Source organism: Trichoderma gamsii (genome assembly GCF_001481775.2).
Source record: "Trichoderma gamsii strain T6085 chromosome Unknown Scaffold_9.2, whole genome shotgun sequence".
Lineage (NCBI taxonomy): Eukaryota > Fungi > Ascomycota > Sordariomycetes > Hypocreales > Hypocreaceae > Trichoderma > Trichoderma gamsii.
The window spans coordinates 276,804-298,445 of NW_020171346.1; the positions used below are offsets into that span (position 1 = coordinate 276,804).

At 46.5% G+C, this 21,642-nt stretch overlaps 9 protein-coding genes across 9 annotated transcripts; 5 read left to right on the forward strand and 4 right to left on the reverse strand.

Annotated features, from left to right (window-relative positions):
• Positions 1-1,201: 1,201 nt before the first annotated feature.
• TGAM01_v203371 (hypothetical protein) lies at positions 1,202-1,494 on the reverse strand (the record flags this gene model as incomplete). The annotated part of the gene is made up of 2 exons (XM_024549194.1): positions 1,202-1,285; positions 1,333-1,494. 2 exons carry the CDS (start codon positions 1,492-1,494, stop codon positions 1,202-1,204), a joined length of 246 nt encoding a protein of 81 aa, XP_024406032.1.
• A 2,070-nt stretch (positions 1,495-3,564) lies between these two features.
• TGAM01_v203372 (hypothetical protein) lies at positions 3,565-5,724 on the forward strand (the record flags this gene model as incomplete). Its single annotated transcript, XM_018801302.1, has 1 exon — positions 3,565-5,724. One exon carries the CDS (start codon positions 3,565-3,567, stop codon positions 5,722-5,724), a length of 2,160 nt encoding a protein of 719 aa, XP_018665573.1.
• A 790-nt stretch (positions 5,725-6,514) lies between these two features.
• Positions 6,515-6,979, forward strand: TGAM01_v203373 (hypothetical protein; the record flags this gene model as incomplete). Its single annotated transcript, XM_018801301.1, has 1 exon — positions 6,515-6,979. The coding sequence occupies one exon, from the start codon at positions 6,515-6,517 to the stop codon at positions 6,977-6,979; it is 465 nt and encodes a 154-aa protein (XP_018665572.1).
• Positions 6,980-8,063: 1,084 nt separating this feature from the next.
• TGAM01_v203374 (malate dehydrogenase) lies at positions 8,064-9,315 on the forward strand (the record flags this gene model as incomplete). Its single annotated transcript, XM_018801300.1, has 3 exons — positions 8,064-8,114; positions 8,217-8,334; positions 8,477-9,315. 3 exons carry the CDS (start codon positions 8,064-8,066, stop codon positions 9,313-9,315), a joined length of 1,008 nt encoding a protein of 335 aa, XP_018665571.1.
• Positions 9,316-10,825: 1,510 nt separating this feature from the next.
• TGAM01_v203376 (hypothetical protein) lies at positions 10,826-12,775 on the forward strand (the record flags this gene model as incomplete). Its single annotated transcript, XM_018801299.1, has 2 exons — positions 10,826-11,343; positions 11,404-12,775. The coding sequence occupies 2 exons, from the start codon at positions 10,826-10,828 to the stop codon at positions 12,773-12,775; spliced, it is 1,890 nt and encodes a 629-aa protein (XP_018665570.1).
• Positions 12,776-12,961: 186 nt separating this feature from the next.
• On the reverse strand, positions 12,962-14,368 carry TGAM01_v203375 (hypothetical protein; the record flags this gene model as incomplete). The annotated part of the gene is made up of 5 exons (XM_018801298.1): positions 12,962-13,097; positions 13,151-13,587; positions 13,649-13,825; positions 13,884-14,023; positions 14,083-14,368. 5 exons carry the CDS (start codon positions 14,366-14,368, stop codon positions 12,962-12,964), a joined length of 1,176 nt encoding a protein of 391 aa, XP_018665569.1.
• Positions 14,369-17,720: 3,352 nt separating this feature from the next.
• Positions 17,721-18,071, reverse strand: TGAM01_v203377 (conidiation-10; the record flags this gene model as incomplete). Its single annotated transcript, XM_018801297.1, has 3 exons — positions 17,721-17,822; positions 17,879-17,966; positions 18,034-18,071. The coding sequence occupies 3 exons, from the start codon at positions 18,069-18,071 to the stop codon at positions 17,721-17,723; spliced, it is 228 nt and encodes a 75-aa protein (XP_018665568.1).
• A 512-nt stretch (positions 18,072-18,583) lies between these two features.
• TGAM01_v203378 (hypothetical protein) lies at positions 18,584-18,936 on the forward strand (the record flags this gene model as incomplete). The annotated part of the gene is made up of 2 exons (XM_018801296.1): positions 18,584-18,704; positions 18,797-18,936. 2 exons carry the CDS (start codon positions 18,584-18,586, stop codon positions 18,934-18,936), a joined length of 261 nt encoding a protein of 86 aa, XP_018665567.1.
• A 368-nt stretch (positions 18,937-19,304) lies between these two features.
• On the reverse strand, positions 19,305-19,655 carry TGAM01_v203379 (hypothetical protein; the record flags this gene model as incomplete). The annotated part of the gene is made up of 2 exons (XM_024549195.1): positions 19,305-19,420; positions 19,499-19,655. 2 exons carry the CDS (start codon positions 19,653-19,655, stop codon positions 19,305-19,307), a joined length of 273 nt encoding a protein of 90 aa, XP_024406033.1.
• Between the last annotated feature and the right edge of the window lie 1,987 nt (positions 19,656-21,642).

Consider the following 21,642-nt stretch of genomic DNA (forward strand, 5'->3'; position numbering starts at 1 on the left):
GTTAATCACGTACTTGGGCTCGAATCATTTTGGATAAACCCGAGTGGATTGTTCTTGGGTAGCTTCCATCCCATCTATTGCTTCAGTGCTGGCTAAATCAGGCTCAAAGCTACCGCCAGGACGATCTTCCGTGGGAGAGGGGTAATTGTGGTAGACGGAATCAGAAGCTCGCTCTGAGATTCCTCCGAATCTGTAAGGTGAATGTATAAAGAGGATAAGAAGCATTGCTAAGATACATCATAATAATAATGGCCAGCGCAAGCACTTTAAAAGCGATGGGAAAGCTAATAGTCGCGGCGGAATCTTAAGTATAACTCAAGCATCAGTTCTTTGTGTAAGCGACATCTTATTGGCACAAGCATGGTCGTCGTTTAAAGCTTTGAATCAGGAATTAGAACCACTGTTCAAAGGGGGCTAAAGAAGCTTTCGCAAATGATCAGTATAGAAAGGTGTGGCTCCAGATTAGCGGCTACTACTTGCACGGTGGATAGCTAGGCCTTGCTATACAACTACACATTGCATCCATAGCTGTTCTAACCTCATATGCGAAGAACATAATTCTAGATATGGATATGCTGGACGCATTTGACATCGATAGCGGGTCACCAGTCTATTCAGGCCGCCAGGAACAGCCATTATGGCCCTTTTAGGAGCTCACCGTAGCTAGCGCAAAGCTGAGAGAATCTATAATGGGCTCAAATCATTATAAATGGTATTCTGAGGCAATGCTTCTAAAATTTTATAAATTGACTCTAAAACAGAAGAGAACGGTCAGATTGTACACAAAAATGGGCACCAGAATCATTCTTCGAAGTCTGGTGGGATATTCTCACATGCAGTTATATGACGGCATGACTTATGCCTAGATAGACTCTTCACTGAGAGAGACTACCACTTTATGAGAGAACTGGCTCGTATAGCACGGATTCTGCATCGCTCGTAGACAAGATAGACGAAAGAGGAACAGCTTCAAAGTGCGATAAGCAGTATTGATGTAGCTTCAATTCGAATATAAATTGAAAATATTTCGGATATAAAAAGAGCTTTTATTAGAGCCTTTCCCTGATGAAAGGTACCATGCCTAACAAGCCTCAAATTCTACTATAGCCTATGCTGACGCAAGTCAAACCCCAATATCTTATTCTAGCTATAATACACTATCTTGATACATCTTTGACCTCTAAAAATTCACTGCGAGATCCTAAGGACACGTATAACAGTACGGTATTTGGCAGGGCTCCCCACCCTGGCAACAAAGTTGGTTTCCGTCGCAGGGGACAGTGATCTGTTTCGGAGTTAACAAAGCCTCACAATGTTCATTAGGTCACTTACGCAGCCAGTGGTCCAGGTGTCAGTCGCATGACGATAGATTGGTGGGTCTATTGTGAAAGTCTCGCACTTCATAGTAGCCCGTGTCTCGTAACGGTTGGGAGTTGCTAATGACCCTCCAAGCAATAGCAGAAAGCTTGCGAGGAGTTTTCCAGACATGAACATATTGTGTGAAGTATAGGTTTAATTAGGACTAGGGCTTTGAGAACAATGGAAGCTGTCGAGTAGTTTAAGTTTGTTTGCTGTTGACTGGTGGCGTAAAGACGGTATTTATATTATCTTCAAGCCGTGCCATTATGAAGGGTATGGTTTTCGTGGCAAGACCAAATAAATTTTTTTTTTACTCCATAATCGCAGAAAGTACTGCAATACCAAAGGCTGTACGTTCGCTATGTTCTTGCCCTTGGGGGTTCTTCAGCCTCGTTTGCGGCCGGTGAAATGACGCAGGGGGGACTAATGATGACCAACACTAAATCCACACCAGATGGCGCTCCCATGCGGTCCTCTTCAGTTTATACAACCAATGAAGGGTTACGCAGATAAATTGAACTGAAACTCTAGGTCGGGGTCCATTATGAAGACGAAAGGCTATAGCTTTATTGCTGCTATATCCGCCGAGCAGTCGGACCATTGGCAACACTGCATGTCAGTTAACCTGGATAGAACATGGCTGGAGGATCGCCGGAGGATCGCCAGAGGACCATTAAGGGGTCGCTAGAGGTTACACGGCAGCCGTTACCGTTCCTGTATTCCTCAAGATCCATTCATTGTTTATCGACCAGGAGAATTCGAGATCACTGCAATGCCGAAGCAGGGCTTTCGTATTTTGCTGCAGCATAGTACGGCCAGCTCAGCTACGAAAACCCTTGGCGGGATCTAGATTGTTACAGTATAAACGGCAAGTGTGGAGAAGCAGTTGTCGCGATGAACTAAGGACTCCAAGGTGGTTTCGCTTTGAGTACGGAATTGATCGTTTTCAGCTTCCCAAAACCGCAGAGAATCTGGCCAAACCCACTAGATGGATATCCCATCCATAGAGTAACAAGGCCATAAACGAGTGCATTTGCGAACTCTGCCATGTATCGCTGTAGATAGCTGGCTCTCCATACCTTACCAAGAAACATGTATTCCTACGGACGCTAGCGGGCGTTCCCGTCGGCTAGAGCGCCACAGCCACCTTCCAAAACAGCTTATAGCGCATTGATGTCTTGGAATCTGCAGTGCCGTGCTAAAAGTCTCTTGTGGGTTGCGTATCTGTAGCTAGCTGGGCTAATAACCACGTAACAGAGTCATCAGCTTTTGACCAAACATAAGTAAACTGGTTGCAAATTCAGGCACGTATAAAAAGTTGATTAGCCGCATAGACATGTTCGAGATCATACATTTATGTGTAAACATGGCTAACAGCGAAGACTGTGTTATCTCTATGACACCAACTACGCTCGATCGGCTGTCTCATTATGGGCATCAGTTCTAGATATACTGTGATTCTAATTCATGATGACGGGAAAATACACAGTTGGGGTTTCGCTAATAAGTGTTTGTCAAATCAGGCTCTAGCGGCCTTGGAGATTAGCATTGATGACCTTTAGTTCAACACCTTCACTGAGGAGACTGTTCTCGAGCTCAATTCCAGCAAATAGAAACATAGATTCACTCCTGGATAGCGAGACTTACCTTGATCCAAACTCGACACCTGCTGTTAATAGTCAAATGAGGCTCAATCTAACAGGCCCTCGTGACATGCATGGCGCAATTCAGCCTCAGGGAACACAGCCTCTGTGAAAACGCCTAGACAGCCGCTACAGCAGATCAAGTATGGGCGAGTGTGCCAAAAACCTGCTTAGCGTCTTGTGTCGCTAGCTGCTAATTGGCTGCACAAGCAATAAAGTCCTAAGCCACATCCTACGCTGTCGAGAATGGGCAACCTGCAAGTACAGTACATAAATGTAGAGACCTGTAGTTTGAGAGCTAGACGAGCCAGCTCTTTTATGCTAGATGGCGGCCTCGCGTACCTGAAGCATGGCTTGATACAACACAAAACGCTGCAAAATCCACTAATACCAAGTCTCCTGTTTAAATTGTATAAAGCGAATCAAGTATTTCATTCATATACCTCAATTCCGAATAACAATCTTTCTAGGAGGCGATGTAGTGAGCTTGTCGAATATACCGATTATAGCCACACGCGCTCTCTGTTTGTCCCCAACTTCCCATACAGCCAGTACATCTACAATGGTGCTTCTAAATCCTCGTCTGGGGTCTTTCGGCGAGTGCCTCAACTGCACCGCCTCCGATCTGTACGACATCTTCAGTTTTGAGTCTTCCGACCGTGTGCATGCGATAAAATTCCGAGATGCTTTTGCCAACAAGGAAATCTGCGCGTTTTGTCGACTTCTCGCGCAGACGGCCCGCAAATTCACGCCCCATCAAGTCGTTGATCATCGAGATGGAGTGCCGGTGACGTTCAACTTCTCTGTGAAGCATTTTCAAGACACTCTGGCAGAGCTAGGAAGCCGCTTTCTGCATGTCACTATATCTCCGCCTCCGTCGCCTCTGGATATAGATAAACAACTTACATTCCGCCTCATCCCAATATCCGAGTCACTGCCCGAGTCATTGTTCCACCGTATTGACCAGGACAAGATCGATCTCGAAATCTGTCGCAAGTGGATCGCCAAATGCGATCGCGAGCATACCAGCCAATGTGGTGCTTTTTCCAGTCCAACGCAATCTGGCCCAGGGTCGTCGTTTCGCCTAGTTGATGTCGTTGATGAATGCGTTGTAGTATCGCCGCCCGGCGCTCAATACATTGCTTTAAGCTATGTATGGGGCCGGACTCAATATCTGCAGTTGAATAGCCAGACTGCGCATGTCTTAGCAGAGAAAGGCAGTCTATTCGCTCAGGAAACTCCCATTGGCCAGACAATTACGGATGCCATCACGGTGGTGAAGGCTCTAGGCGAAAGATATCTCTGGGTCGATCAGCTTTGCATCAATCAAACTGAAGCCAACAAATATCTACATATCAAGTCGATGGACAGGATTTACGGAGCCGCCTTACTTACCATTGTGGCAGCCGATGGTATCGATGCAAACGCCGGTCTTCCAGGCGTTCGACCAGGAACACGAACTCGAAACATCAACCAATTACATGAAGAGATCTGGCCAGGCTTCTCTATTGCTACCGCTCTTGATCTACCCCTAGACCCGGCCGGCTCAGTCTGGGGCTCTAGAGGGTGGACATTTCAGGAGCAGTTACTGTCTAGGCGTCTGCTTCTGTTCTATCAAGGCAGTGTGTTTTGGCAATGCCGGAGTGCATATTTCTGCGAGGATGCACCGGCTACGATGAAAACTCAAGCAAAACAAATACAATGGCTCGAACAGCTGTCGCCTCGCTGGGCACAAGACGAATCTCCAATACAGCACATTGAGAAGCAATGGGAGGATAACGAAGAGGATTTTATGCCAGTCCAATTGTGTCGTCCTGTCGTCTTTACCGAATACGCAAAAGCGGTGACAGAGTATACTAAACGGCGCCTCACTTTTTCTGACGATATTATCAACGCCTTTGAGGGAATCTCGAGCCAATTGAGTCACCATATGGGACACAAGTTCCTGGCTGCCCTTCCTGAAAGTTACTTGGACATAGCATTGCTTTGGACCCCGTCTGTCTTGCAAGAGCGTCGGAAGAGTGAAGACACAAGATTTCCTAGCTGGTCGTGGGTTGGTTGGGTTGGACAGTCAGGATATGACGCTCCTGGCCCAGACGAGAAGGAGTTGATAGAGTTGACGACAAAGTGGTATGTCAAAGATGGGCCTGCGGAACCTCGTCTAGCAAACGACGTGGGTATGGGTATTGATGAAGCCCCTCTCGGCTGCATTCTCAGCATCAACGCGCTCTGCTGGGAGCCCATATTTGAGTCTATCGGAGGGCAATCTGGAAAGAGGCCAGCGGTAGACATTCCCAGCATGCAAGGCCCGTATCTTCAATTCTGGACGAGCTGCTCGTTCTTCACCATTGTCCACAGAAAGTGGCGCGATCCAGAGACACTTCAGATGAATTCATCAGTGAGGAAGCCGATCCATGCGCATATCCACTGTACGACGGGCAGCAGACGCCAACTTGCAGGACGCCTGATCCTCAACGGCAATGGGCCTGACGAAGTTGTAGAAGGCAAGCATGAGTTTATTGTTCTTTCTGGAGCCTTAGTAAAGGGATTTGACTCTATTACTGGAAACGTGACGTATTCGGACGAGGCGGAGATGTACAATGTTATGCTTGTTGAATGGGATGACCAGCATCAGGTTGCAACTCGGCTAGGTACTGGTAGGATATTCAAAGAGGCGTGGGATATGTCTTTACCTACCATTCGATTTGTAACGCTTGGTTGACCTTTCGTTGTAATCCACACATTTACGACTGTTTGAACAATCTTCATTCCGTCCTTGCTTCGGTGTATATACTTGGTTACGTATCTCATAATAGTTTGCATGTCAAAACATGATTGCACCCAGGATTCTTTCCTGCATCTATGATCAGAGCCTCTTTTCTATTCTTCCTCTAGTCTATCACGTCAAAGGCATAATAAGGAATTATGCATGATGAATTAGCTTAATTAGGCCACGCACGGAGCCCGCACCACGATAACGTATAACAACTGACTATGTCAAAACTAGTTACATCCTAACAACTCAAATTCTCCTATTACGTTTTGTGTTATCGGCTTATCTTCAGCCCGTATGACTCCTTGAAATTGTCATATGAACAGCGCCAAAGACATATTATGCGGTTATTACTATTGCGGCTTCTTCGGGCTAATGCATGTGTTGCTACGTGGTACGAGGACGGACGAGACTATTTAACTCCCTTGCGGCCATCGTGCTTAGCAACTAGTCGTCGCACAACCTCACTGGCTCGCCAGGCGAAGAGGCGCTGACCAAGGGAGGCTATGTTTTCGGAGCTGAGAATATATGACGCCTAATCTGGTCTTTGCTATAATATTGACTCTTATTAATATGTATTGGTACTAGTACTATATGCATTGACCCCTTACATGTGATAGCTGCTTGCTCTCAGCTATAAAGTCTATCCCATCGCCCTGTATTATGAGAACATGTCCTATATTCCATCTTCAACTTCAATTTGACTCATATCAGTAATACCAGTATAGACAACTCCAAGATGGCAACAATCAACACCAGCGTGATCTATGTCTTGAAAAATAGCTTCACGGCTGCAGCCAAGATTCTTGCTCAATCATCATCTGATGGCTCTCTTTCCATGGTCAACGCAAACAATGTCACATCCAACAGCCTCTGGTTCCTCACCCCTACACACACTGCTCACCAGTACCGCCTTCACACTGTTGCCAACGGTGTGCAGCGGTCTCTTGATGTCATCAACGATAACGGAGTGCAAAGCATCGGACTCCACTTGACTGGGACGGGAGACTTCTCGGGCCAATATTGGCAGTTTAACAACGTGCCAGGCAATTATCCTTATAAGCTAAGCAATGCTTTCACAGGGCCCAGCAAGTACCTGGATGTTTATTCGGACACATATGTGGCTCATCTGTCCAGCGGCGACTTTAGCGGTCAATACTGGTCACTGACCCCTGCAAACACTGTCATTGTGACTACGTCTTAATGAGTACTAAATATGTCGCGACGAGTATTTCTTGGTAGGTAACCGTGTTTTGCATTCTCATAAATAGGGGGAGCCGCTTTGTACTAACATATGTTAGCGAAAACATTCGATAGTCAAGCGGGATGATGAATTTTATGTTCTCGAGCAAGGCTTATTCGAGTGAGGGAAGACATTGAAACGAAGGCAATGAAATGGACTTGAGAAGAAGAAGAAAAGAAAGAAAAAAGAATAGAATCGAGTCGTTATATTTACATTGCTTTAGTATTTCTAGTTGACGACTACGACTGATGACGCATCGGAATATATGACATTTACATTTTATACTAGTACTCTTAAGCTCTCTTGCTGTTCTTGTACCTATTCCTCTCAGTACACGTTACTTGATGACGGGCCGTTGTTTACTTGCGAGGTTTATCACGACGTTGCAAAGTCTATTTGCCACTACCTCTGTAAAAAGCCATGTGGTAGCCCAACATTGAGTTCAAGCAGACTTCCATGCTGCTAAGCGGATACCTCACATAGATTCTAATATTCAGTAAATCACCCATTATGGTTTTGATATCAATAGTAGCAGCGCATAGCAAATGTAAATAGGCACGTAACAGCTTGCCTTATAGGTACCGGCTTGGTACACGTCGACAACCACCAACAGAAACACCAATTGATCTCTCCAGCGGGCAGAAAAACCAGCCGCCCGGCCGAATGATCCACATGATGGCCCGTCTTCTCAATTGCAACGGCCGTGACGCAACTGCGCAATATAAAGCCACCGACTGCCATTTTTCTCCCTCCGGCCGGTCCGCTACGCTGTACCTGTGCCTGTCCGATAGCCGCATTGGGCGCTGCAGAGGCGCTGTAAAGGCGCTGCAGAGGCACTAGACCGTGGAGGGACCCGGCCCAGCAGTTTAGCCGGGAAATCCCGGACTATAGCCACCGTTATGCCATGGCTAGTTTTGCGCTTCCTCGAGTCTATTTATTCGCATTGGGCCCGGAAACTATAAAGCAAACCACCTCGCCATCTCCAGCGTTACTGCACCTCCGCCAATTCTTGGACCAATTCCCTCGATCCTCTCTCTAGACAAAAATGTTGGGCTCCACCATCCAGCGCAGGGCTTTCTCTGCCTCTGCCCGCAACGTATGAGCTGCTCCCGTCTCTCCCCCACCTTGGCTTGGCCTCATCCACGATCCTCAGTGCCCGACTGCTTGTGCTGACCAGCTGCTTCTTGCGCGCTTCTAGCTGTCCAAGGTTGCCGTCCTCGGTGCTGCCGGTGGCATTGGCCAGCCTCTGTCTCTCCTGCTCAAGCTCAACACCCGCGTCACCGAGCTTGCTCTGTACGATATCCGCGGCGGACCCGGTAAGTCACCCGTTGCGTGGCCCTCGTGCGCCAATTTCATATAAACCTCGCAAATTTTGTCTTGAGCTTTGCTTTGCTGCTGCTACTACTGCTGCTACTACTGCTGCTACTGTCCATTGGCTAACGAGATTGCCGCGTCTAGGTGTCGCTGCCGACATCTCCCACGTCAACACAAAGTCCGTCGTCAAGGGCTATGAGGCCACCCCCAGCGGCCTCGCTTCCGCCCTCAAGGGCTCCGACATTGTCCTGATCCCCGCCGGTGTCCCCCGAAAGCCCGGCATGACCCGTGACGATCTCTTCAACACCAACGCCTCCATCGTCCGCGACCTCGCCAAGGCCGTTGCCGAGTCCGCCCCCGAGGCCAAGCTGCTCATCATCTCCAACCCCGTCAACTCCACCGTCCCCATCTGCGCCGAGGTTTTCAAGGCCCGTGGTGTCTACAACCCCAAGAAGCTGTTCGGTGTCACCACCCTGGACGTTGTCCGTGCCAGCCGCTTCGTCTCCGAGATCAAGAACACTGACCCCAAGGACGAGAACATCACCGTCATTGGTGGCCACTCCGGTGTCACCATCGTTCCTCTCTTCTCCCAGAGCAACCACCCCGACCTCTCCTCCAACGCCGAGCTCGTCAAGCGTGTCCAGTTTGGTGGTGACGAGGTCGTCAAGGCCAAGGACGGTGCCGGTTCCGCCACCCTCTCCATGGCTTTCGCCGGTGCCCGCATGGCCGATGCCCTGCTCCGCGCCGCTGACGGCGAGAAGGGCGTCATTGAGCCCACCTTTGTCGATTCCCCTCTGTACAAGGACCAGGGCATTGACTTCTTCAGCACCAACGTTGAGCTCGGCCCCAACGGTGTTGAGAAGATTCACCCCATTGGCAAGATTGATGCCAACGAGGAGAAGCTCGTCGAGGCCTGCCTGGGCGACCTCAAGAAGAACATTGCCAAGGGTGTTGCCTTTGCCCAGGAGAACCCCGGCAACTAAGCTGCTACGATAATGTCTTTCAAGCGCGAACTTGAGCGTTTCTGAACGAGGTAAATGTCAGAGGGAGGGGACCACGGGACTGGCTCGCTGCTACAGGTGGCTTTGGTTGGGCTGGGCTTTGTGAGGATGGTTTACGGAAAACACGGGGAGGTTTGGATGAAGAAAAAAGAAGACATATTTTTAGCTTTTTTGAGCTCCCTTTTCCCGCTGTTCTGCAGCTGCCATAGACTTCAATCGGGTCTCTGTATCATTAGCAAACAAAAATTAAGAAAATAAATACATAATCAGCAGAAAATTCTAACTTCTCGATCCAGGTCCTTCACTTCTAACACGAGGACAGTCCAGCTAAATCGCCATTTAGCGCTATGCGATTGAAGAGTTGCAAAAACTATTATTTGTGAGCCAGTACTCCGTACTGACAAATGCAAATAATGTTGAGAACTGGGCAATGTAGGTATGCTGTGCCATATCCGGAAGGTGGTCCAAACTCAAAGACATGAGACATATTACTGTAAGCTACACTATGCAAATGCCAAGCAAAGTTAAACTGGATGTGATGAGTGAGGTAAAAGACAAATGATTATAATGATATAAGGTACCTTAGTTTATTTAGACGCTAATATATAAATTTGATCACTCAACGTTCTCTTTCTGTCTCCATGAGTAGTACATGTGGGCGGCGACTAACAAAACTAGAGCCAGCCGCGAGAAATAAACGCCGTCGAGATTAGCGCGAGCCAAGACATCGATCGAGAAGAGAGCCAAGACATTGCTCAGATGAATCAGGACCTATGCCTCTAGTCTTTATATCTTTGCTTTATATTCTACTTTTCCGGCATATCACCTTGACAGTCGGTGGTGATGGCCGCGCTGAGCTTTGCGCTTATTGTCACGTCTCTAAACCTCATTCAGAAGATGGCTTCACATGCGGAAGAATCAGTTCGGCCACAGTTCCGTCGGCAAACGGAGATCGGACATATCAAGTACCATGGCCTTCTCCGTAAGGCAGCAAGCTTGAGTGGCTAAAGAACGGTAGCCTTAGAACTGGTTGAAGGATGGCAACGGTCATATTCGCTACTAAGCAATGGCGGCATTTGGGAGGAATCAGTCCGTACTATCACACGGCATGCCAGCGCCAAATATATTAAACTAAGCAGGATGCTTCATCGCGATAGGCTGGCCAAAGCATCCTCGCAGAACCTGTTTGTTATTCGATTTGCCACTTTTGGAATTGCGAAACCTGCAGCGTCGCCATAATGCAGCGTTTCTCAGCGCGAAGGATCAGAGCTAGGTCTTTTAGCCATTAGTTCGTGCCTTGTTTCTAGGTATTTCCTATCCAGCATCCAGTCGACATCCCGTCAATGTGACCTATAGCTTGGAGCTCGGCATAACTCGCGTTTATCTTTTATTCTCATTCTTGTTGCTTTATATTGACTCACTGGTCCATTCAATGCTCTGTCTTTCCATGCATGAAGTTGCAACAACGAGTGCTTAGTTGTGTATGCCAAATATGGAGACAAGTCATGAATTACACCATCTGGAAGCTCCACCTCCTCCCGAGCAACACCTTGAGCGCCTCCTCGGAAACCATGAAGACGACGAAGAGCCTCCTCTTATTTCCGGCCAGCGCTCCACCTCCGAGTTAGCACCACAGCCAGAGAAGCCTCCAACGGCGCGAGTCTCACCACGTCAGCGTGCGCGCTCAAAACTGCATTCAATAGCCTGGAAAGTGGAATTCCTCGCCTGGATAGCCAGTGCTTGCTGCTTCATTGCTCTTGTCATCACATTAAGAGTCTTTGATGGGCATCCGTTGCCGCAGTTGAGATTCGGTATTAGTCCTGGGGCCATCATTCAACTGTTGTCGGCAATCGGTGAATTCTTCTTGGAAACATCGTTTGCATCTGGATTAGGCCAGCTGAAATGGTTGAATGCGTTGCAAAAGACGCCGTTGGCCGACTTTCATACGATCGATGAAGCCAGCAGAGGAGCTTGGGGAAGTGTAGTTCTCATTGCAAAACGCAGAGGAGGGTAAGTCGTAATCCACGCTCTTGGTTATGGCCGCTTCTGACTTTGATCTTACTTTTACAGTCTACTGGCTTCTTTGGGTGCCTTTATTGTCATAGTTGCCCTGGGCATCGGCACTTTTGTTCAACAAGCCTTGGACTATGACACCATCTACCCAGTCTCCGGAAGTGCTCTGATGCCCATTGCGCAGTTTATGAACGGTGTTGGTTCAGCGCCGATTGGAAATGGAGGCACCAAAACGGGCATCGATTCTGTGCTCACTTCAGCTCCCTACCTGGCTTTCTACAGTCCTGCCGGTACAAACTTCACTGCAACGGCGCATTGCAGCACCGGCAATTGTACATGGAGCTCCTACCAGACGCTGGGGTTTTGTAATACGTGCAAGAATCTGACGTCCCAGTTGAAAAGAAAGAAACTTCACATCATTCCTAACAATCTCAAGGATGAAGCTTACATCACAAACACATATGTTTTGCCAAACGGTTTTGGACTGACTGGCATTCAGCCAGGAGACATGATCAATCAAGTCGGTTTCATGATTACAAACGGGATCCTCAACGTATCCACGATCAATACTCCAGAGAATTGGGCTTCTGTCGCGTTTTCGAACAGGGGATCTGTACTAACAAGCGTCCTCGCGGTTGCTGCCGCTCCTGGTACGATTCCCGAACAGCCAGATCAGACCATGACGGAGATGAAGATGACGGGGTCCATGTACGCGGCCCCAGTAGCCTATGAATGCCTGCTACAATTCTGCGTTCGCACCATGAACGCTACTTTTGTTAATGGCACGCTGCACGAGACTGCCCTTTCAACCTGGACAAATGAAACACAGGGTATAGTTCCTGAAACTAGGCATTATGTGCTTCGTCCGCCAGGTTCCTCAGATGAGTTTAAGGCTTCGAGCGCTTCAAGGGATGCGATGATTCCTTGGCTCAACTCTCTGCTTGTTGGTAGCGCATATTCGTCCAATCTCGATTCATTCGACTCTGGCTCTTCCTCTGATCTTATACGAATGGTGCGAACAGCTATGAATACCTCAGAGACGGGATTTCCAGATTTGATGGACAACTTGGCCCACAGCATGTCTCTCAGCCTGCGGAGTGCAGCATACCAACCGTCACCTACAAATGGGCTAGCCTTTTCTCCAGTTAGCCACGCCGTGGTGACGTGGGAATGGCTGATTTTGCCTGCGTTTGAACTGATAGCGTCGTTGGTGTTCTTGGTGCTAGTTACGCTGAGGACGAGAAAGGCTGGTCTCGTACCGTGGACGAATAATATACTAGCAATCTTTTACCACGGGTTTGACCGACGACCTAGCATGTCGGGAGTTGATGATAGTGAAAGCGCTTTGGAAGAGGAATCTCATGGGTTACTCGTTCAATTTCAACCTAGAGAAGAGAGAGGAAGATTGGCTATTGTCAATGGGCCCTAATTACACCAATAGCTAGCTGGACACAGCAAAGAGGCACATTTGATCACCTAATTTTGAACGTGCTAATATATTGACTTACTTTAGATGTTGGGTATTGACTCAACTGTTTGCTACATGATTTTTTGGCCAACTCTTATATTTCGTTCGACTCTTTTTCCCCAAAAAAGCCAATTCTAACCAATCACATTATGGAAGATGCTTCTCGGCTCTCAATTTATCGAAAACATTATGGTAGCTCTTGATATGGTCGGGCTTTTCAGTAAAGCCGATCCTCCTCGCCTCAGTGATGTCGAAGTTGCGATCTCGTTCCGAATAAACGCCACTATGTCTTTGTTAGATTGATGAATGAAACATTCCTTTTTTGCAAACACTCACGTTACGACGGTCATGAATTCCCAAGTCGCCTCTTCAATAACTTTTGGCCTCAATCCATTCTCTTTCGTCCACGTATCCCATTTCTCCTTTTGTGATTCAACCCATGGATACCCGCTCAATTCTCCCTTTGCCGCAGGTCCCACTCCCTTCAGCCCAAACCAAGCCGCGATACCAGGCCAAGTGTCTTTCCAAGTGGTGCCTGCATCTACATCTGCAATGTTGAATGCCTTTCCTGCTGTCTTTTCTGGGTGAAGAGAGACGTAGATGTGGAATTTTGCAAGCTGGCTAGAAGAGACGTCAGAGTGGAGATGAGTCCAAGCCTCTTCGGACCCTGGGAATGGGACTTCGACGGAAGGTGAAAGCGATTTCCATAGGGAGAGATAGAGACCCAAGGGCTTGGATAGGTTCATAGCGTTATTATTTGGGACAAAACCAATCTACATAAGTGTTAGTGTCGGACAATTTACGTTGGAGTGCACTTTGATAAGGGGAAAATACCACAGCGTCTGGGCGAATGTCCGCAAAGTTCCAGTTCTTGCCTTGGGAGAGCTTGGACAGTGTGTCGATTTGAGGATAGTAGAAGATATGGTCTCCATGAGGAGGTGGAACTCTCGGTGCGCTCTCTTTAAGAGGAGTTTCCAATTTCACCTCATCGCCAAATTCGAGCCCATACCACTTGACACAATCTTAGCTATGGATCAAGTAATAAGCAGTGATCGGCATGTTCACGCACCTTTCCACCAGTTGGGAATGTCCAGAATTGCAGCTTCGGACAGATATTCTCAACCGCAGTCACTGCATTGGCTATGAAGTCCACATTCTCTTTTTTGCGCTTCTCGGAGTCTTCTGTTCCCCATCCGCGGTGGACATATGCTTGTTATCCCAACCTTTTAGCCGGGACCAAATCCCTCAATCAGGATCGGAAGACTTACAAGCAAAATAGACATGAGTGGTTTCTTCAATATTGTCGATTGTGCTCAAATACTCAGTGATGCTTTGCGAATCCCTTGAGAGGTCAAGGCCGGGATACAGGTGTAATCGTGGATCTTGAGGAAGTCCTGCATCTTCTACACTCAGTGGCCGGTTCGTGAGGCCCACCACCCTCTTGAACGTCGTAGCTGTCGGATATGACAACGCCTCGTTCGTCAGGGCCCATCCAGTAATACCAGATGCTCCAAAGACTAGAGCCTGAAGCTCATTGGCCTTTGCTGCTGCCATGATACAAGCCCTATGTGACCTTGTGCGAGCTGAGAGCGGAGTTCAGACACTGCGTGGTGCGAAAATTCCAATGAAGCGGCCCTACCCAGGGGCGAAATGCGACATTTTTATCGGCTGCATGGCGACACCTTTTATATGAAAAAATATTCTGCGTAGCAGTCTTGTTCGAGGGGCGGGGGAAAGAATTAAAAATTCCCTTAATAGGCAATTGAAGTCTTATTGGACGAGCTGCCAGTTGAGACTTCGGTATGAACTCTCCGTCGGTCTGTGAGCCACAGCGCCAAAGAAAAATTACCGAATTAGGTGAGCTGGGCTGTTGGTTGAGCAGCCAACATACATGGGTTTTTACCAGGTTCATTTGAAGCGGCTCTTTGAACAGAAAGCCGAAGAAGCCTATAGAAGAAAAGCGGCTTCTATGAAGTAATCGTCTTATATCCGACTACGTAGATGCAACTCTCTGGGTTGCAATAGACCCACGCCTATCTCCAAAATACCGGCGCCGGCCGACAGGGCTTAGTGTAATCAACGGAAACAAGAAATAAAGAAGTAAAATAATAAAGTAATGCATCAAACCTTCAATGCAGAACGTCAGAGCTTTGATGATTAGCATTATTGAAATACAATCTTTCTTTTAATTTCATCTCAAGCTCTTGATAACACAGAAGTTGACTAGATATGTCATGCCTCAGTGTCGCGATCCATATAAAGCTCAGCTCAAGAGCATATGCACAATCTTCTAAACAACATGGATCATTGCATCAGGAATATTGATTATGATCAGCATTTCCTCGTTACGGCATATTGTTTGCTACCGCCACCAATGAAGTGTATGATTACTTTCCGAGCTACTCCACTTCTAAGCATGCAATGCTTGTCGTCATGTTCGCGATTCCACATGCCGTTATCTATACCCTGTTATGATGTAAGGGTCCGTTTCTCATTTTAGGCAAGAAAAGCTTGTATTGCTTATAGATCAGGATCATTTTCTCTTCTGTTAGCTATCTTTTCGTAGTGATAGAGTATTATATCCATGGCATCAATACGAATGCTCAATGGCGTCGGCGTTGCTTTGAAAGCCCGGTGTCTATTCTCCGCGTGACCCAACGTCTTGATAACATTTCGACCAAGATTGGAGGGAACGGCGAGATATTCAACGAAGCAGCTTAATGGAAGCATAAACTCGACCGCCACGATCTTTCGAGTTTAACTCTTAGTGGCAAACTAAGATCCGTCTCAGAGCTGCTTATAGCCACTCGATCCCGCCGTTTAAGCAATTGCAATCGTAGTATACCGCCCAACCATATGATGTTATACATCTATCAAAACATTTCTTGCAATGCCTTAAAAGCTGACTTATTTTGCCGATATTATGGCTCCAAGTATTGAAGAAAGTATATTGCATTTACTGCTATATTTGCGCTTTTCCTACGTTTAGGATGCATGTTAGTCTTTAGACAAAAAGTCTACACCAGATAGTAGCGATCCTCTTGAATTAAAAATCATCTACGAGTCATCTCGAAATATCGCTTATGTTTATCGACATCTTATACCTTTGAGGAATCCTAATGCTGATATCAGTGCTGTCAATCGGCATGGAGGCTTCTCCACTTACCTGAATCCAGGGCTGATATATCGTTTATATACAACCTTGAAGAGACCGACTAGGAGTAGATATTTCACTTATTATTCTATGCAAAGGCGATTAAATCGCCATGCCACTCGAAATGCTACCGAGGGACGTGAACTCCATTACAAGGCTTGTATTTGTAGAAACTCTATTCATGTCTCCCTGCATATGAGACTTTAGGCTCACATTTACACTCTGTATCCTCAAAGTGAACTAGGTGATAATATACCTTTTTTCGTATTTTGAATTGCTTTCAACTTTTTGCGAGAAAGGCATCATTGAAAGCATAACCTGATTGCTCGCAGCGTGCACTCAATACTCGCGCACGCATGAAGCTTACATGTAATCTGCCCCGCTAGTAGCTGCGCCGAACCACGATTTCTTCTAATCCAAGAACTCAGCCCAATCACTACAACACAAAGTTAACATAACCTTCGTCTTTCACACTTCTTTTCATATTCCAGCACTATCGTTTCTGCGCAAAAAAAGACATTTCTTCAAGAATAGGACCCTATCAAACTCTTGTCGATCCTGAGTCTGTCAATATGTCGTACTAAGCCTCTCACTGGACGAATTTCGACGATCTCGGCTTTCTGAGTCAGGCCGACCATACGACAAGATCGTTATTGGCGCAGCCACATTTTGTTATGCTCCAAATTCGACTTCTCCAAGCATCCTTCTGCTACAAAGAGCGGCTCACGAGCTGTACTTCCCAAACGTCTTTGAGTTACCTAGCGGAAAAGTAGACCCAGATGACGAAACTCTCAAACATGCTCTTGTGCGAGAGGTGAAGGAAGAAACGGGTCTAGATATTGTCGAAATCCACGCGGAGCTAGATCCAATGACTTATTCAACCGAGAAAACTGTCGTGGATGACTCTGGAAACGAAGTCATTGTTTCAAAAAGCGTCATACAACTCAACTTTATCGTTTCGGTATCTACTGGCACAGTAACACTAAATGCGAATGAACACTCAAATAGCCGCTGGGCCACGAGGGAGGATTTAAGTGAACTGAAAATTACGGATGCAATGAGAGTAGTTATTCGGGAAGCGCTCGAGTGGGCTGCCAACCATTGATTGATAATGACTGCACTTTTACTTTTGAGCGAAACGAAATGAGAGAAAAAAGTGATTGAACAAAGAGCGGTCATAACGCCGCAGTACTAGACCAAAATAGCAATATACCCAGTTTGTAAGGTGGGACCAGTTTTCCAACCCCCGCCTCAATTGCAGTAAAGTTAAGGTCTCTACATGCCCATCTATGGTATAGAGTTTACATAGCAAACGTAATAATTCTTGTACAAATTTTCCCAACTTTCTGCACGATTTTTGAGTACTGACTCATATGGTTGAGAAAGCTCCAATTCAGCCATGAAGGCGGCAAAAGTCCTCACCAGTGATTAGACAATTCATGGGGGAACAATGGCAATGGAATCACAAGGTGCAATATAAGCATCACAAATTATCTTCTGACAAGTATTTCAATTATCGACCTACGGATTTAGCGACATATGAAAGGACACGAGCCAAGCCGAAGCGGAAAGCTTATGTTGTGCGGTGTTTCATTCCGCAACAAAGCGCCGCATCATCTCGGCTCTTAGGTAAGAATATTATGCAAAAGCAGGTGTAGGATAGTGATATCACGATAACAATGCACACATGTACGATTTGCGTAATATCATTTCAATACCATTTCATTTATTGCCCTATGGAATCATTACGGGTTAGGACTGAGAGCCACCCTTCCGACCAGCCTCCCGAGCCCGCTCGCTGCCCGGCTCAAAAGAACCGCTCGAGGCTTTTCCGCCCTTGGATGCGATTTCACGCTGGCATGAATTAGCGTGATCATTCGAGTCAAATTACCGTGAATGTGAACACGCACCTGCTTGTCGGGGTCCATGCTGGCGAAGCCGCTATTGTGGCTGGCCTGGCCACCTTTGGAAGCTATTTCTTGAACCTCTTCCTTGGGTCTAGGAGTTGAATGGATGCAATTAGTTACAGCGACGTGGCTTGGCAATTTATTGGTAGTTGGCCTACCGGTTGGCAAAGTTTCCCGGGTTGTCGTTTCCAGACATAGTGGGTGTAGTGTATGAAAATAAGTTTTTGTGTTTTCTTAGAAAAATTGAACCTGGAATGAACTGTAGTAATGGTACTGTTAGTGTTTGGGTTTGGATGATGTTTATATAATTGTTTGCAGCGTGTTGATGTGCTTGCCATTTAGAAGGCTGACGCCCTACGATCGTAATAATGACCTACATGTAATATCATAGGATCATCACTTGGGAAACTGATTTATGGCATCTCGCTCATGCAACAATCTATCGATGATATCATACATTTCTATTAAGCTTCTGGTATTGTAAGCCTCCCAATCATGCATCGCAATGAGAATGCGTTGCGTTACCGGTCGGAGTAGCTTTCGGCAGCGTACCGTAAACAGCACTGTGAATGAACCCTTATAAGAGCTCTGTTTCCAACACATATCACAGTCAAACATTCAAAGGCAAGGGAATTATCTGTAGTAAACAGCTTTAATTCTATATCTTCAAACTACCGGTTACCATTATCTCAAGATACGGCATTCAGCATGGCTTCTGCACCCGCGCCAGGAACGAACGCTACGTCAGGCACAAACCCAACATCTGGTGTCGGCGATACCAAACCCAAGGTATTTGATAAAGATGGCGCTGTTGGAAAGCAATTCACAGGTATGTAACTGCACATGTTTAATTTACCAATGTGCCATGCACACTTGGATACTTTTTGAGATGGAATCTTACTAGTCTATCCTATGATTTAGATCAAGGTGCCATAGGATCAATAGGGCAGGCTGTTGGTGGTCCCCTGGATAAGGAGGGAATGATTGGCAAACATTTCAATGCGGATGGAGCTATTGGAGGCACAGCACAATCCATGATGGGTGGAAAGAAGAGTACATGAGTTCCGCTGCTTTTAATCCTAGTCATGTATAAGTTATCAGTTGTATACAAGTCTTATTAATGAATTGTATCTATTGATCATTCCTCATTCCTGAGTGGCACATCTATGCATTGATTAGAAAGGGCATTAATGACTATCACCCATTCTTACTTGTCCAAATTATAGACCAGTGAGAAGAAAGGTACTGTGATGTATGTCGTGGTGAGGCGAGTAATGTTAAACCACTTGACACTTGAAGATATCGAAACAGCCCGTTTAATTATTGTGAATCAAATATATTCACCAAGACTTAGACATGACCGTTTGTATTACTAGCAGTGCCTGAGCGACTCGGCGCATACAAGGATTAATTGCGTCGCCGTATATCCCTATTCTAACCCAGCTACCTTATCCCCCGGCTCCCTATATGTTCCCATTGGCTTAGCACCCCGAGTACGTTCGTCCACGATGTTCGACTTGTCAATAGCCTCCTTATCATCTTGTTCTGCATTGAGCGCAGGGTTAGCGCATGGACCGTCGTGCTATGCACGATAAGTGTACCACGCAAAGATGTGATGCTTACCCAATTGTTGATCAGAATCAGCACGTGATGCATTTATTGGATCTTCAACTCCCTTATTGTCGCTCTGCACTGGAACTGGCTCGTTGGTCTGAGTTGCGTATGAATCATCTTGCAGTCTGCTCTCGACGTTGGAATCCGGAGTGTATTCGGTAGACATCGTGATTTAACTAAGTACTATGTGGCGCGAAATAGTGGCGTCAATGTAAAACAGATAATAGAAACTCTCGTAGATGCTTCTTTATTTTCGATAGCAGATGGAGTTGTAGTCTTTATTATAGTTATTTCGAGGTAAGCTGTTCGCAGCGGTGGTGATGATGCCAACGAGGGCGCGTCTGAGACTATTGCTTGGCCATATTGTGCGTCACGAGGCGTGAAACTTTTAACCACCATGGTCCTAAGTTTCGGATGATTCTCTAGGACATCATTAAGAAACGTTTGTGATCTAATAATGCGTTATGAAAAAAATGTACGGGTCATACGGCTGGATGACCGCACAAGGGAAGCTCGTATCATAGGAGGGTCGACAACGAGTGATGTGATAACCTTTCTCCTCGACAACGGTAATAAGACATTTACGTTGCCCAATCAGCCTTTGTTCTTGGCTGGGTCTTGGCGAGCGGCTGGAAGCAATCAGAGTTGCAGTGGCGCAGATACTGGAATGGCTCGAAAATTTGTATCTTAACAGAGTCACATGAGCTTCCGATGGAAACGCAACGCGGCGATGGCTAGGAAGTGTTGTGGGTGCAAGGTGACTTTTGCTCTGTATGCTGATGTCAAAGTGATACACTTTCTGTTCGCTATTGGACTTCGGACCCAGATATATGGCGTAATAGAAACAACTACAAAAAGTAAGCAACCAAGACAGAATTGGCGGGAGAATTCTTAGCACACAATTCCGGGCAATGCGCGTATAGATAGGATTTTGCGCGTATTCAGCTTCGATTTGGTTTAGTATTCGCTTTGCTTAGATCGATCTCATGAATACGCCACTGCTTTAGCCCCGTTACCGTCAACGGATTCAGAGACAAGTCCATCTTCACGCCAGCAATTGACAGCCACGCAGGCCACGGAACACTGTGAACGCGGATCAGCTTGGCTCAAATTCATCCATGACATCACTGCTGATTTGATGTTCGCGGGTAACATCCCGCGGATTCACAAGTTTGACAGTAGCTCTTAAAGTGGAGGGTCAAACATATCTTCTCTGTCATGTGAAAAAAAAAAAAGATTTAACATCTTGAAGTCACTTTAATGATTACAAAATACTAGTAAATGAAATAGGGCAATGTCCTTGATAATGTTGCTAAGCTACCTTAGGTTTGTATATGGCGATATTGTTCGTCTGAGTTCATGTAAGCGTTGTTCTGCTGAGAGCCAAAACAAATGAGTCAAACGCGGCATTCATGAAATTAATCGTTTTGCCATGTGGAAAATGGATGGTCCATCCGAAAGTTCGTGCGTAATCGATAACATGTAAAGAATATTAACGGGGGGGCTTCCATGCGTGAACGCCTTCTATACAGCCTCTTTCTAAAGACAGTCTCTTAAGCGTGGCTGAAGTTGAGTGAATATGATGTTGCCGCTCAGGATTGACGCATGCAGATCTGCAACGCCAACTACGCGAGCAAGCCAAGAAGAGAATCCCAAGGCTGTTGGAAGGGAAAAACCAAGTGTATGAGAACTATTCTTATACTATGTACATGGACGTTTATAAGCGTGAGATGCAAGGTTCACATGCGAGGGGCTTTGCTTAGCTCAAACTTGTGCCGTAAGCGAAAGTATCAGCGGTCGGCTTCCACGCTGAAAATTTGCGAAAGGAAAAAAAAATAGACTGCTATTAATATAAAGAGATATCTTCTTCTAACCCAAGGGCAAGAGTGCTAGCATAATACGTAACGATGTGAGGATAGATAGAGTCCTTGGCGCCGCGGGGGGGGTTGGGATATGGGACGGTATAACGATTCCCCATCTCTTATGCCATTTCCACTCAGCTAAACAAAAGTGTGGGCAGGACCTTGCTCTGATGCATTTTCTTCGCCCTTTTTGCTGATATCTCTCGTTTCATGTAATCCTTCTTGCTCACGCCGACCAAGAGATGCATTGCCACCGGTCCTCAAGACAGAATTTGTGAATCTATGAGATAA